This window comes from Dasypus novemcinctus, chromosome 14 (genome assembly GCF_030445035.2).
Source record: "Dasypus novemcinctus isolate mDasNov1 chromosome 14, mDasNov1.1.hap2, whole genome shotgun sequence".
Lineage (NCBI taxonomy): Eukaryota > Metazoa > Chordata > Mammalia > Cingulata > Dasypodidae > Dasypus > Dasypus novemcinctus.
The window spans coordinates 65,204,558-65,220,963 of NC_080686.1; the positions used below are offsets into that span (position 1 = coordinate 65,204,558).

At 34.6% G+C, this 16,406-nt stretch overlaps 1 protein-coding gene and 1 long non-coding RNA gene across 9 annotated transcripts in view; one reads left to right on the forward strand and one right to left on the reverse strand.

Moving 5' to 3' along the window:
* UBR5 (ubiquitin protein ligase E3 component n-recognin 5) overlaps positions 1–16,406 on the reverse strand; it is a 148,373-nt gene that overhangs the window by 19,898 nt on the left and 112,069 nt on the right. For all 8 annotated transcript variants that reach the window (XM_058275842.2, XM_071207960.1, XM_058275843.2 and 5 more), the window contains exons 32-46: positions 16,200–16,329; positions 14,993–15,153; positions 14,618–14,857; positions 10,460–10,583; positions 9,741–9,852; positions 8,663–8,794; positions 8,029–8,286; positions 7,213–7,481; positions 6,834–7,045; positions 4,946–5,176; positions 4,351–4,424; positions 3,014–3,186; positions 2,800–2,913; positions 1,554–1,774; positions 46–166 (exon numbers count right to left, since the gene is read on the reverse strand). In XM_058275842.2, the coding sequence (XP_058131825.1) occupies positions 46–166; positions 1,554–1,774; positions 2,800–2,913; positions 3,014–3,186; positions 4,351–4,424; positions 4,946–5,176; positions 6,834–7,045; positions 7,213–7,481; positions 8,029–8,286; positions 8,663–8,794; positions 9,741–9,852; positions 10,460–10,583; positions 14,618–14,857; positions 14,993–15,153; positions 16,200–16,329 (2,572 nt within the window). The remainder of the gene's footprint in view (positions 1–45; positions 167–1,553; positions 1,775–2,799; positions 2,914–3,013; positions 3,187–4,350; positions 4,425–4,945; positions 5,177–6,833; positions 7,046–7,212; positions 7,482–8,028; positions 8,287–8,662; positions 8,795–9,740; positions 9,853–10,459; positions 10,584–14,617; positions 14,858–14,992; positions 15,154–16,199; positions 16,330–16,406) is intronic.
* Positions 10,514–16,379, forward strand: LOC131273298 (uncharacterized). Its single transcript, XR_009180486.2, has 4 exons — positions 10,514–10,607; positions 14,265–14,318; positions 15,006–15,098; positions 16,295–16,379. It is a non-coding gene; the product is annotated as an uncharacterized lncRNA (long non-coding RNA).

Consider the following 16,406-nt stretch of genomic DNA (forward strand, 5'->3'; position numbering starts at 1 on the left):
GTTCTTATCAGGCAGAATAGACTCTAAAGTGCTCAAAATACATACTGATCCAGGTTCTGCTCCAACATCTTCCATGAATACCCTGCCGAACAGTTCTAAAGAAAGGCGCCAACGTCCTAGCAGCATATCATGGGAAATAACCATTCCCATGAAGCTACACTGTGGCCTGTAAGAAGTTAAAAGGGAGGAGGAAAATAATTTAGTCAAATTTAAATATTCACTGGCATTTGGTCAATGACAATAATTTACCTGGTCTTTTAATATTTCAAGGTCTTAAGTACTTCAAGCCACATCCCCTCCAGTAGTTAACTTTTCTTGCATAACTTCTCATTTCTACTCCCTTATTCCTCCTGTTCTTTACAGGATGCTTCCCATCTTCATCTTTCAGTTTACATTTCAGAGTTCAACATCCAGCTCCATCTAGGTGATTCCCAAATCTGCCTCTAGTCAGAATTTTCTCCAAAGCTTCATAATGGCATTACCATTGTTTAGCATAGCCACATCACTGGTGCTTATCTCAAAATCACCAAGACTAAAAGTGAATTATGACTCCTGACTTCTTTCAATAGTACCATCTATTTCTCTATTACACAGACTCAAAGTCTATTTTAATTTGTCTTCTCCCTATTCATCCAAAGTGATCATGTTCCACTTGAGTTTCTTTACCTTTCCATGATTCTCTTTCTATCCCCAAAGCCAATATTCTACTTTAGCCCCTTTTTACCACTAGTCTAAACTAAGTAATTGCTTTCTAACAGGTTTCCCTACCTTTAACTCTTTTCTCCTTCAATCTATCTCTCTTATATATCCTAACTATCTCTGTTCAAGCCACATTGCCTCTAGGAAGCTAGGCTGCCCCAATCCTCCCCAAAGGAGGATTGTATTCTTGTCACCTGGATAATAAAAGAATTTTATTGCCTTTTATGGTTGTTAGGCTATGTATACACAGTTTATCTTGTTTCTGTAAATAGCCTGTTAATTCCTAAGCAAGAAAAGTTATCAGACAGTATGTAACCAAAAAACATAAAGAGTGTAAAGGGAGTTGTACATAAAGTAGATGCCCATATGGTTATTAGCCATAGCTAGCAACAGTATATACTAGAAAATTTTTAGGGAAGCAAAGAAGGTATCTCTTGCAAGAAGATTACCAACTATAATAAACCTGGCAAAAGGATCCCAGGTTAGTATGAGAGTCACATATCTACAAAGCTCTCTTTCTAGTTATCTGCATGTTCCCTTCAACTGAGCTGCGGGTACTTGGAACAAGTTCATAACAGGCAATCTGACATAGGTGCATCACTCAATACTTAATATTAGAAAGGTTTTTTTAATAAAGTGAGAAGAGAATACCCATCGACAAAAAAGTCACAAAATGACAAATCAGAGAACTCGAATTTAATATTTAATCAGATTAGAAACTATGAAAACAAAGAATTCATAAAATAACAGTTAATTCTATTATTTACAAGCAAATGAAAATATAAAAATCCTTAAAAGAACTGTAATAGTCATAAAGTAATGAACTAGAAAAACTTATTTCACTTAACAAATACCTAAAAGATGTAAGAGGTGGTCCTTCACTTTCAGTCAGTCCTATTTCTGCTAGCAAACTACTTTTCAACTGTGCAGCAAGATCATGAGCAGAAGGCCCTGGTTTTGAACTCTCAGCTTCTTCTGGCAACACGTTCTGTTCTTCTCCTTCCTTTTTTTGTCGATTTTGCATGTTCATTACATTTTTCAGATTGGCAGCATAAGACATTTTAGTTGGAAGAACCTATGAATTTTTGTTTAAAAGTTATACATTAAAAAAAGAAACAAATTAGATTTCCTTTATAAGTTAGTCCTATTCCACATGAAGTTAAGTAATTTTATTTAATTGTTCCTTTCTGGAGACCCTCAATTACAATAACAAAACTCTTTCTTTTCTATCTGACCCCCCTGGCTGACCCACCAACTCCAATGAATTTACTATAGCAGTCTCAGAGAACTTTCAAAGAAATATTTATAATATCTGTGGTCACTGAAGACCCTTTGGCATTTTCAATATTTTCATGAATATATTCTTCGTCACTTAGATAATAACAGAATTCTATTTAAGCACATTTCTTCTATTCCTGCTTTAAAATGTTACTACTTTTTATTCATTTATTTTATTTTTATGTTATTACTTTTTCATTGCAGAAAGAATATAATTTGAGGCTCTTAAATCAGACCCATATCTAAAAACTAGATTTGCCACTTAATTAATTGTGTGACATAGACTATTTCGTGTCTCTGGGTATCAATTTCTTACCTGTAAAATCAGGAAAATGCTTTCTAACCACCATGGTTATGAGGATTGAGACAGGGCCCAGCAGATAAAATTATTCAACAAATGTTAGGTATCATTATTAATGCTACCTTAATTAAAAAAGAAAAACTTCAAGTTGTTTTATATATATGTGTGTGTATGTGTGTGTATATATACATAGATATATATGAAATGTTAATAGATGTTTTAATATATATGAAAATTTAAATTTCCAGCAGCATGTAATGATGACCAACTCTGTGGAATAGAAAGTACGTAAAGAAACTGTCATTTTATAGATAAAGTGACTTGCCATAGAACAAATTAGTCTCAGAGCATGCTAGTGACAATGCTGGAAGTCCTTCTGTTTCTCACAAGGCAGGAATTTTTGATACTTCCTTTATATTTAGGAATGCAGTATTCTTAATTAGCACACTTCCAAATTTGAATGCTGGTACATAAAGGGCCTATTCATAAATATTATATTTTGAACATTTTTACTATCTTACCTCAAGGCAGTTTCTATCCACTGTAACCTCCATTAAGCATTTCCCACTACTGGCAGATGAAGAATAAAGACCCTGACTTGGACGGCCAAAAAGATCCTCCTTTCTAGCATTTGGCTGGAATTGCAACAGAAATATTCTAGTTACATTAAACACTTTAAAAAGAAATAAAAATTTACTCAAAAAAAAACCTTTAAGACTGGTTTGTTTAAATCACCTGCAAAAGATGTGGCTGATCAGCCAAAGGAATGGCTTCAGCCAGAGGCACTTCAAATGGATTTGGGGGAATACATCCAAGGAATGTCATGGAGTCTGAGCGTCGGAAAAACGGATGGTTTTGGCCCGTTTCTGCAGGAAGAGAGTCATCATCCTTATCATTCAAAGTAGCACCTAAATATAAAGAGATAAAATGTTTTGTTTTTAGGGAAATTACTTATTGGGAAGGGTAAAAGAGCATTAATCTCTTCAATCCAAAATTCCTGTTATCTCTTTATAAATTTTTAATACCACTCAACAGTAAGTTCAATAGTCCAAAATTTGACAGTACTTTTAAAAGTGATATTAGCAGTTAAGAAACACTGTTCCATTCTATATTAGAAGTTTCCCATATTCTCTTCTTTATCTTTCTAGGTATTTAAGCCAGGATACAGCTATATTCCTGAGAATATTCAGGACCAGACTCAATGATGACTCCAGAAGAGGAGATGGTCAAGAGCTTAATTCTGTGCATTTGCCTGCTTGTAAATTCTCCTTCATCTATAATAAGGTAAACAAGGAGAAATGTCTAGGCAACTCATACATCCCAACAGGAAGTCAGCACACTAACACCAAATCTCCTTAGTGGAGTGAAATTTTAGGCGGTGCTTACAGTGTGCTGTGAAAATGGCATTGAGCTATGGCTAGGTTCTAAAGAAATAAAAAGCAGGTCAGTTGTCTTTCCTTGGCTGAATCAAAGTATTAATTGCTAATATGAAACAGACAAAGATTATTTTACCTCACCTTTAAAAATCTCTAAATGCCCTCCTGAAAGTATACCTAAAAAATTATACTCTATGAAACTCCCAAATTTCGTGAGATTAAAATTTTTTTAAGGGAATCCTAGAGTTTGAAACATTTTCTCTATTTTCATTGCATTAGCTCTTAAGAGTTTTGATATTTGATAGTTATAATTTTATTTCTCATTTTCCTAGCTAAATCTATTTTGCATCAATAGTAATAAAGATTTCTGCTAAGACTTTATTTATTTAATGTATTCTACACACTTAAAAATAAACATAAGCCTAAGCAAATTGCAAAAGAGACATGAATGATAAAGTAGAAAAAATATCAATTGCTGAAAAATTCATGACATTTCTTTAATTCAACCTTAATTATAAAACATACAAGGCAACGATGTGTAGGGAAGAAACAGACAGGAAAAGGTAAGAAGTGGAACATAGAGAAGAAAAGAGAAATTCCCACCCGGAGAGAAAATAATGAAGTTAAAAAGCTTGAAAGGGAAATACTGAGGCAGCCATTTCTTGAAGTAAATTAGCAGATTTTCTGTACACTAACTTTGGTTGGTGTCATCATCATTTTCATGTTCTGAATCTTCATTATCAATACCCAGTTCCAAAAGTTCACGCGTCCTTTAAAAAGACAAGTGAGTCATTTTACAAGAACTATTTGTGTAATATGAGGAAGACCAAAGGGGGGGCTGGAGATTTACAAGCAAAAACAACAAGAAAAACACTAAAAGGGTCCCTTAAATACATAACCAATTTCAAACACTGATAACGTTTCAGACTTTGGGAAATGTTAGATGGATCAAATATCAAATGTACTAAATGTACTAAAAATGGGCTCAAATGAAGCAAAAAACTAATCACACCAAGAATCAGTGAGTGCCTACACAAATTCCAAGAGAAAACATGATAAATTATTTCAAGCAGGAAGCTTAACCTGGATTATTAGGCTTTCCATTTTAGGTGAGCAGTAACTATGAAGGAAGATTAAAAATACTCTAGCCTACTTTCTCCTATGAATATTCCTGTACTACTACTCTTTTGCAATACCATTTGCCTTACTACAAAATCAGAAAATTTACTAATGGATACCATAGTAAACAAATAAGTAATTCTTAAACCAACCTCATAGGAACTATGGATACCTTTTGCGTTCCAGTTGAGGTGTATCCAATGTTGTTTGCTGATTCATTGCTTTAATCCAATATATAAGAGCTTGAAAAACATATGCTACATGCTTCAATGAGCAAACATCCAAAACTGGAAGAACATCAGAATGCTCATCATTGTGAGACCGCATTAAAGACAGAGCATAATTTAGGAAATCTCCTCGAGCAGACATCATTCCTTGGCGGGCGCTAAGCAAAGTGGCACGTCTGTTGGAGCAGAAAAGAAATGGAAATGGAAGTGTTACCAAAAAAACAAAGAAAAATTTAACATTATCATAAATATGCAAAATTATCAACAGAGCATAGTCATAAATAAAAACTCATTAAGCCCATGGCGCTGATTTAGAAATATAATCATTGTGTCTGATTTAAGGTCTTGTACTTTTAAATAAGAAAGGAATTCCTGTGTCCTTTGGAATGGTCAAAGCCAAAGGAGCTCCTGCCCTAAAGTCAAGGGTTCTCAAAACCCAGCCTGCATCAGAATCATCTGGAAAATGTGTTAAACCACACCCACAGTTTTAGTAGGACTCCAGTAGGGTCCAAGAATTTGCATTTCTGAAGTTCCCAGCTGATATTGCTATTTTGGGGACCACACATTGAGAATCACTGCCTAGAAATAAATACATGAAATCAGAGCACAAGCAACAAAAGAAAATGAAAAAAAAAAGAAAGGAAGAAGATAAAGTGGACTTCATCGAAATAAAAAATGTTGTGCTCAAAAGGATACCATCAAGAGAGTAGAAAGACAACCATAGACAGGAAAACCTTTGCAAAACCACTTATCTGATAAAGGACTTGTATCCAAAATATATAAGTAATATATAATAAAAAGACTAATAACCCAATTTAAAAATGGGCAAAGGAGATGAATAGACATTTCTCCAATTATATACAAATGGCCAATAAGCACATGGAAAGATGCTCAATATCATTAGCTATCAGGGAAATGTAAATCAAAACCACAATGTGATACAACTTCACACCCTCTAGAATGGCAACTATTAAATAAAAAGACTGGTGAGGATGCAAAGAAATAAGAACCCTTGTACACTACTGGTGGGAATGTAAAACGGTGTAGCTGTTTTGGATAATAGTTTGATGCTATTAACCATATGATTACCATATGAGCTGATAATCCCAACTGTAATACACCCTTAAAGAACTGAAAGCAGGGACTCGAAAAGGTATTTCCACACTGGTGTCCATGGCAGCATTATTCACAATTGCCAAAAGATGGAAGCAATCCAATTGTCCATTAACTAATGAATGGATAATATCAAAATGTGGTGTATACAGGCAATGGACTATTACTCAACAGTAAAAGGAATGAAGTTCTTCTGATATATGGAACAAAACAGATGAACGTTGAAGATATCATGCTGAGTGAAATAAGCCAGACATAAAAGGGCAAATACTGTATGAATTTACTTATATTAATTAATTAGACTATCCAAATTCAAGGAGACAGAAAAAAGATCTGATTGCCAGGAGTAGCTGGACGTGGGGGTGAGGTAAGAATAAGGAATTATTGCTTAATGGGTAGAGTTTTTATTTGAGGAAAAAGTTTTGGTAATGGATGGTGGTGATGAAAGTATAACACTATAAATGCAATTAATGCCAGTGAACTAGTAATTGTACAATAAAAAATGGTTAAAATGGAAAATTTTTTAAAATCTTAAGAACAGAGCTAACATTTTATTTCAGGCGCATAACAATTTAAATAGTTTCTAAATCTTAAAATGCAAGGCACTGAGACCTCATCCTACTGTGAAGGAGGAATAAGTAATAGCATTCAAAAAGCTCTAGCAATCTAGGATATGAGGCCACTGTCTAAATACATAAACATATATGAAGAATTTCATACCGTCTGCCTTCAAGGGTTCTTAAACTAGCCTCCTCTCGCGCAGTCATCCTCTCTCTTCGCGCTGAATTTTGAGAAGCATGAAGAGGATGATTTGGATGTCCTGGATCACCAGCAGATGCTAATGCAGAACCATAACGTAATTGAGCTTCAGTAGAATCCATAATACTGACCATCCAGTTCCAAGTGGGAATAAGCTTTTCTTCTACATAGTTCTATGAAGACCAAACTAAAATAGTTAAAACTACCAAATAAAGTTAAATTTAATATAGTAGTAGTAGTATTTCAACAAACATTTGTAATATTCCCATTGTCCTGGAATTTTCATAATTGGCAATTGAAAATATATATTTAAATGAGCAACTTTTAAGTGGTTTCATACCTGTAAGTTTACTGCATCTTGGTAAGTCAGTTTCACAGCTGCTGGAATCTGAGAGTATACTAGGTGATTATATTTAGGAATAAGACCCATCAGGTCTGAGATTTGTCTGATGACAATGCTGTAAGCCCTGGCTAAACTGCTTGCAGATGTTAAGTAGCTGCTGGCATTGCTAGCTTCCAGAGCAGCTGCTGCAGCTGCAGCACTTGTACTGATGGTACCGCTCCGGCGTAAATTTGAGGGATCAATATAGATCAAACCCGCTGAACTTGCTATAAGGAAAAAGGACAAACACAATAAGCTAGTGTTAGTTGCTAATTACGTTTATTGTTGTATATACTTACGTAAATATAAAAGGTCATTTGCTAATATATGGTAACTCAGCAAAAAGCTTTTCCTAAACCATGCTAATCTGGGGAGAGGAGTGTTTGGGGAGGGGGGTTGGCAAAAATTACTATAACTTTCTCAATCAGGGGGGCAATTTTGCACACCCTCCCCCAGTGGACATTTTTTAAAAATGTCTAGAGGCAGTTTGATTGTCACAACTGGGGAGGGTGCATTAATTAGCATCTACTGGGAAGAGGCCAAGGATGGTGCTAAACATCTTACAATTCACCAGACAGCCTCCTTCAGCCGAAGGTGGCAATAATACCAAAATTGAGAAACCTGCTATAATAGTATGTGAATAATTCTTATATTTGAAACTCAGCAAAAAAATGAGGAACTATTTAATTCTAGATGAATACGCAGGCTTTAAAAAAAATAAACAAAAAACCAACTATTTAAGCACTCTTACAAATATAGAGCCTTCACACTTGCCTGCTGGCGTGGATGTACTTGAAGGGGCTGTGCTAGCTGCCCGCTGGTGCTGGGTATTGCGGACAGCCCACTGCATGGAACGCGGAGCTTGGGCAGCACCATTGGCATGGGAACTATTTGTAGTTCTCTCTAATGGTTCATCAAGCATAAAGGTCTCCTGTTCTATGTCGTCACTCTGACTGCTACTGCTGTCAGAATCACTTGAATCATTTGATTGAGAGTCATCTTCAGAAAAGAAAGCAGGAACACTGCTTGCTCCTAAATATTTTATTTTTAAAAGCAAAAAACAAAGTGAGTTTACTGATAATTAAAATTCAAACGTACTGCCTCTTCCAGGAAAATACATAACTGAGCAGAATGCCAGCTTGTATTCAGTAGGTCATAAAACCTGCCTCTAAAACATTGTAATTAGAAAAGACTCTTTTAAATGAACCTTAAACCAATAATCAGAAAAGCAGGAAAAAATTCACTGAAATACCTTTTTTCTTAACACCTATAGAGAAAAAGGATGAAGTGATACAAAGGCTTAGCCATTCTTATGCATTTCACACTAAGTACAGTCTAATCAATTCATGCTGTATATACACAGCCTTAGCATAAAACAAGAAAGCAGCTGGGATGTAAGGCAACATACCTGCTTCTGAGCCAGCAGTTGCTGCAGTGACAACACTTCTGCGCCCACTAGCATTATCTTGGTTGCTGTGGTTACTTTCACTGTCACTTTCTGTTTCAGCAGCTGCTAGTAAGTCCAGCTCCATGTCACTCCCTAAATAATACATTTAAAGAAAAAGAAGGGAAAAAAAGCACAAACTCACTACGGATCAAGACTGGGTCTGATAAGCTAGACTATCCTAAGGGTAGGATCTAAGAAAGACATATTTGTAAGGGAAAAAAGGTTAACTATTAGTATAAGAATAAGTGACTGCTAAACAACAGAAGAATGAGTAGGTAAATTATAGTATTCAGTACCCCACTGCACAGCAAATCTGTCCTGCAGAACGTTAGGTATAACAAAAACTGGCAGGGGGACTTCAGCCAAGGAGCAGGGCTCTAGGCTAGGTTCACTTGCTCTATTTTCATCTTTTTGCATAATAGACTGCCACAAGGGGATAGGAAGAAGGGAAGAAAGTTAAAAATGGCCTTGATTTTCACCAGTGTATACATATGTAGATTTGTCAAGTATACATTGTAGGCTTTAAAATATGCAATTTATTGCATGTCAATTATACTTCAACAACACCCCCCAAAAATCTATCCTACAGCTACTAATAATGATGGTTATAATAACCATTTAATAAAAAGACCAGAACGCTTATCTTGGTGAAAACAGAAGTTTCAGAAATTACACATGCAATATTTAAGAGACGTGCATGGGCAAGGCACAGTGCAATGGAGGACTAAAATAAAAATACAAATTATTAGCATTTGGGTGGGATTATGGGTGATTTGTTTTTCTTTCTCTAATATCTATATATTAGATAGCATGATTATAATCATTTTTAAAAAGACTTTTAAAAAAGATAGTAACTCAATCCAACAGGAAAAGAAGGTAGTTACATATATAGTTGTGATGTATATAGCTATCTCCTAAAATCTCTTGACAGAAATATATTGAACGCTTGCTACACATTAGTGGGGCTTTTCTCTGTATTTAATATCTTTCTGGTACCTGATTTACTCATACTGAGTAATTTCTCAAATAACCTGCATACCGTCTTCATCATGCTCATCGTGCTGTCCCTCTGCCTCAGCATTTTCTTCCCCATGTTCTTCCTGTTCATCGTGATGATCCTCTTCTCCAGCCACACCCTCCACCACCTCAACCTAAATCCAGAATCTTATTTGTAGACAATCAAAGTACATAATAAACCCATATCTGTACCAATGTTCCTCCACAGCACTTAATAAGATGTAAAGATCCTTACCAATCAGAAATTGTAAATTATATACTAAATAAGCAGTTTTAAAAATCACTGCTAGTGACAATTTGCCATAAAAAATAGCAACATATCCCAAAGTTTATGATTATTATCCATACAGAGAATGCTTAAGAGATATAGAAACTATACTTGTGTGTCTTTAAGTTTTTATACTTCTGACATAAAATTTAAGCATGGATCATCTTCTCTCCCTTCAAACACAATACAAAAATTATTAAATTATATTTTAACACTGAAAATATCTTCACTATTAATCTTTAGGTTAAAAGCAAATTTAAGTGTCCAATTTCCTATTATCCAGTAAATCAGGGATTATCAAAATATTTTGAATATGTATAACCACAAATGAAACACATAGCAAACGTTTAAAGGCTAGATAAATTTTCATATAGTAGTCTTAAGCTACTACTAATATATCTTTGAGTGAATACTAACCCCACCCCCCCCAAAAAAAGTCTGTCATCTACCAAAATTAAAACAGTTAAAACCACCTCTTCCACATCTGCTGATACAATATCATCCTGTTCTTCATCTCTGCCCCGAACAGGCTGTGACTGGCTGATGCGCCTCTGCTGTGGATTCCGGATGATGTAGGATGACTGAGACTGACTGGAACTATAAAGCATCAGGAAGTTACAGGTATACTGTGGCTACACTTCAGGTGTACAGCATATACTTTTATGCTGCTCAGTATAAGCATTTAGCTAATCTATTACATATGTGACACTTGTTAGGATGCTATTTAAAATCTACCTTAAGAATTCTTGGAATACAATCATCTATAATATATAAAAAAATATAAATCCCAAAAGAAATTATTTAAATCTCTGAATTTGCTTTTACTTTTGTAAGTACATTGTTTGATATCTGTCATACACCTATTTGAGTACTTCACACTTAAAAATTCTAAAGGGAAAGAGCTTTTCCTTTTCTATAGTTTTCAACAACAGTAGTCCTCAACTTCTGAAGGTTCTGATATTAGCATTCACATATTAAAAGGAAGTATGCTTACATGTGATATTTTCCTTAAGACACCATTCTCTGCATTGCATGAGCTTATCAACCACTGATTTGTTGGGGTAGGGGGGACGGGGACATAAGTTCAGAAATATGATTATAAAATAGAATCATAACCAAAAGTGGGGTAATAGTTTCACTTCCCTAAAACTGTCAAGTTACGTCAGATGAGTTAAAGAAAATCTGACTTGGAAACAACCAAAAACTTAAAAATTAAAAAAAAAAAAAAGGAGAAAATGCAGCTTAAATTGCAGGTCAGAGATCAGAACATGGTTGTTAAATAATCCTGTCATTTAAGTATTATTCTTTAATCACAGATTAACACAGGTTAAAAAGGTTAAAATTAAAGGATCTTTATGTGACTACACTGTTAATGTTCTTTCCTCACCTCGGCTGCTGAGAAAGGAAATTCAAACCAGATACATTTTGGAGTCAACTGAGACTCTGTGACAGACAAGTAGTCTCAATGTGGTATTTAATACCAGTACTTTAAATATCTGGTAAAACAGAGTGTATTACAAAGCAGTAGAAGAGGCTTAAAAATTCTGTAAAGATGAATTGAATTATTTCCAACCAATATTTTTTATATTAAAAATGGTAAAATCTAAAAGCCACCATTATCTGAGGACACAGTTAATGAGTATTTCTTAAAAAAAAAAAAAAAAAAATCCATGAACAAACAACTACAGGAACTATATGTAATTGTCCCCTCAAAGTAGTTACTTTAAACAGTTACATATTTACTATTACACTTCCAATAAACAAAATATACTATAACTCCCCATTGAGAAATGGAGCTTCAGTTTTCTTCACACCATAACTCAAGATTTTCCCCACCAGACTTGCTGGCACAATGAAGCTACACAGTCTTAAAAAGAGCTGTTAACATCAGTTTTGGGAACTCTATTTCCAGCAATAGAGGAGACTAAATAGGCAGAGAAATCCCTTTTGGGATTTTCTTTTTAAAGCACAGCCATGCTGTAAAAGTTTAGAGAGGAGTGGTGCCACTATCTATCCCTAGGACATCTGCTTATTTCTCTTAGGCTAGAAGGGTTTCATAATAACATGTCATCCATTTTCTGTAACTGAATATTCTGGACCTCACTTCTCAGGGGCTTTACTGTATATAAAGCAAAAACTGACAAAACAAGGAGAAATAAACAATTCAGCCATTATAGTGGGAGATTTAAAGGCAATAAAATCAATAAGGATAGAGAAATTTCATTAACACAGTTAACAAGATGGACAGACATACTCAAAACACTGTAACCAATAACTGGGGGGAAATTTTTTTTCAAAAAAAAATCCAAAAGTTTTAAGCAATTAAGAGGATTAATTGGCTCAACACTAGGATCTGAAGGGGAAGGGGTACTTCACTGTTGATTAATCCAGGGGCTCAGTCCTACCATCAAGCATCAAAGTAGTAGTTTTTCTTTCTCTACCATTCTCTGCTATCCACTATTCTAGAGTATAAAAAAGAAAGGAAATATATGTCGTCATGTGCATAGGAGTCCAGTCTCTGTTTATTAGCTGTGTGACCTTGGACAAGTTACCTAACCTCTCTGAGCCTCTGTTTCCTCATTTGTAAAATTTGAGATGATAATTGATATCAGCATAGAATTTGGGAGAAGATTAAAGCAGACATTACATTTACAATGCTTAGGAAAGTTCCAATTACATACTGAAATTAGAGTAACTTATTGTTATATGAGGAACATAGAGATAATCAGTGAGTATACAGGGGTTGGAATACATGGGAGGAAAGCAACAGAAAAAGAAGAATAAAGCAGGTATTACATTTACAATGCTTAGGAAAGTTCCAATTACATACGAACATGACAGTAACTATTAGTTATTGTTAAATGGGGGGACACAGAGATAATTAGTGAGTAATTTGAAGACATGGAGGAAAACAACAGAAAAAGCAAAACTACTGCATCCAAGACTTTAAACTCAATAGAGTGACATACCATTTACCATCCACGTGGGAACTCTAAGGGACTGGTCCACGTATGTGCTTTTTATTTATTAAGACGTGCTAGAACACTGGTCAAAATATACCTTTGTGGGAATAAGTTACTGTATTTTAATGAGGTACTTCTGCAGTAGTATTTGTAGAAAACATTAGCACCATCTCTTGATTATTATTAAAGAGATCCCCCTACTGGAAAGATTTAAAAGGTTGGCCCAATAATCAGCCAAGATGAAGGGAGTGAAGGGGCAGGGAGAGCTTAAGACTGTACAATACTTTTAAAATGTGACTAAGGAGGAGGGCAAGATGACATGAATTCCTGAAGCTTTAGGAACAGGCTCATGGGCAATGTTTAGAGATGAGATGATCCCCAGATATTCAGAAGATACCGAATTTTTATGCTCTGTATCAAAACCAAGGAAAGGGTATGAAAAGTTCATGGGGAATACCACTTAACTAACTGGTGGATTCCTCACAGGGTATTGGCATCAGGAGCACAGCATGGAGTCCAGGCAGAATTTGCTGGGTGTGTCCTTTGGTATTAAGGTAGATTTGACAAGTCTGAAGATACATTACTTGATTTATAAGTTTTCAGCAAATCCTAGAGGTAGATCAGTGATAAGGCTACTATGAGATACCTTTGCCAAAGAGACCTAGATTTAGATTCTGGGGTATCCTAGGAGACCTCACAATAAAGGGATACATATCCATACATATAGTATAATATGGAGAATAGTGACAGAACATTCATCATCAGCTCAGATGAAACCCAGGCATGAAGTCTTGGGGACTGTCCCAAATGCTAAAGCAGTCTATCCTTATTAACATAGAGATGTTTTCCAGAAAAGAGGGAGAAGGATCTTTAGGTTCTTATACATATACATGATAACAAAATCACACTTGAGAAATTCAAATAAACATTTTTTACCAGGGCTTTCTAGAGCCTTGCTACCTTATAAGAAATAGAGAATCTCAAACATTAGCCCAGAACTACAGAATTAGCATTTTTAGTAAGATCCCATAGTGGTCTGCATGCACATTAACGTTTGAGAAGTACTGTACTAAAGGACAGCAGAAAGTTTTAAACATTCTTACTCAACAGGCTTATGGTACAGTTAGGGAAACTATCAAACATATCCAAAAGATAAAAGATATTTAAGAGTAACATCTTGTAACTAGGAACTTTTTATTATTCAGTTGATTTAGCCCTATCCTAGATATTATACCAGTTAGAGAGACTGATTTGTCACTTAGATTATATAATTAAATAGTTATTATACTTTTACTTTTTTCTCCCCTAACCCAAGAGAAAAAGATACAGGTACTTCTGTCTCAACTCAGCCTAACTGAAAGCTGTAAAGGTAAGAAAAAAATAGTAATGATGTCTACAGAATGGTAAAGTAAAATTTTTTAAGAGATTACTTTATTACTTTATAAAAATAGTGCCTTTCCAAAACAAAACCCCATAGCTATACCTATTATCTTGATGGGTAGACAAATGTGTCATTTTTAAAGTGCTTTCACATGCTCTAAAAAAGTAAGATCTCTAACATTTGGGTAAAAATAATCATGTTCACAAATGCTTATGTCAAGGTTTTAGTAAGCCAAACATGACATTTCCAGAGAAAAAATCAGAATCTGCTACCAGGTAGAAATTTACCTGCTAGACTGATCAGATGATGGTCGTGGTGGCAGTGGTTCCACTGAAAATAATTCTTCACTGCCTTGCATGGCATCTATGCTAGTACTAGCCAAAGTAAATGGTGCAGTTGGGCGAGCAATCCCCATTCTGACGGGAACAATCAGTGATTCTGCCACATTACACAATTCTTCTACAGCATAAGGTAGTAGTGCCTGGAATACACGCTTGCACTTTCCAATTGGCTGTGGTATAAAGTTGCTAAAGCAAAAAAAAAAAAAAAAAAAAAAAAAACAGTAATCTTTTATGAAACCTTTTATATATAAAACGTTATTCCTATCACAAAAAATTGTGTGCAAAATGATATAAAAGCAAAAATCACAAAGGATGCCTTACTTTTTCTTTTTAGATGAAGCCATTTCCACACTAAGGATGACAAAAACTCTTGCCACTGAACGCAGAAATCTCATTGTCACAGCAATAGCTTCTTCTCTACGACCAGGTGTATATTTGTTTTGAAGTTCTTTCACTAGAGTACCTAGTAAAGTATCTAAGAGCTTAAAAAAAATTATAATCACTTGATTAATATTGAGACATTTCACACGATATTTAGACATATATAAAATACTAAGTTCTAACACTCTTCCAATAGTAACATTTTGTAATAAAATTACAAACAAATTTAACCAAAATATTTACAATGCCAATGATTAATATATGTAACATGCCTACCACCATGCTTGACATATAGTGAGTCTGATTATGGTCCCATATTCCTACGGGTATCAATTAATATTTTGAAGACAAATATAAAATCAGAGGGTTCTTGCCAAACAGTAAATTAAAATATTTACGTTAATAAACTCATAATCCCATCACCTTCACTTAACCATTGTTATTTCTCTCTAGCCTCTTTCCTATGTATGCTTTAAGTAGATGCTAATTTCAGAACATACAATTTAATGTCTTTTTTAAATGTTGTTCCTAAGACTGTTATTTTTAAATTGCTGCATTTCATTCCACAAGTGGTTGTCCTGTAATTTGATTAAATAACTTACTATTATTGTATCCAGAGTATTTTCATTTTTAAATTTTATAGAATTATGTTATTTTTATTTTATTTTTCTTATATTGTAAATTTCTTTTAGAGTCTGAGGGCATTGATATTTTAATGCTCTTGGCATTGCCAATTTGTTCTCTAAAGAGTACCAAATGCAGTGCAATCCTATCAGTGCCTGAGTGTGTTCTTTTTACCAAAACTTCATCAGTCCAGGGTTTTATGGTTTAAAATTTTTTGATTTCACAGTAAAAAGGTGTAACAAACTTGTACTAAGTTACTAATTTTGAACACTATCTCATATGTTTATGTTGTTGTATTTCAACACTTCAGAGGGATTTTTCTTGAGTATGTAAAAGAGCTCTGCTATTAATGGCACATTTAACCCCCTTATTCAATTCCCTTAATGTACTGTTTAATCAGAGCTTATGAGTGCACTTAAGAGTTTAGATTAGTAAAATCATGGGATGCTATGTAAGAAAAATTTATGCTTAGAATAAACATACAAGCATTCATATGCTTGTAATAAACATTCAGAGAACTTACCAATATATCTGCTGTACACTTGACTATAAGGCAATGAGTGAAACAGTCCAGCCGAATTGTGCCACTTTGCTGATTGAGGTATACTTGTTCTTCAGGCAGAAGATGGCCTATCCTACTACTGGCACTGAGACTTGAGGGAGAAGGAAAAATAATAATACTGTAACCTCCAGGACCATGGTAAATAGAAAAATCACAAAATGTTTTAAC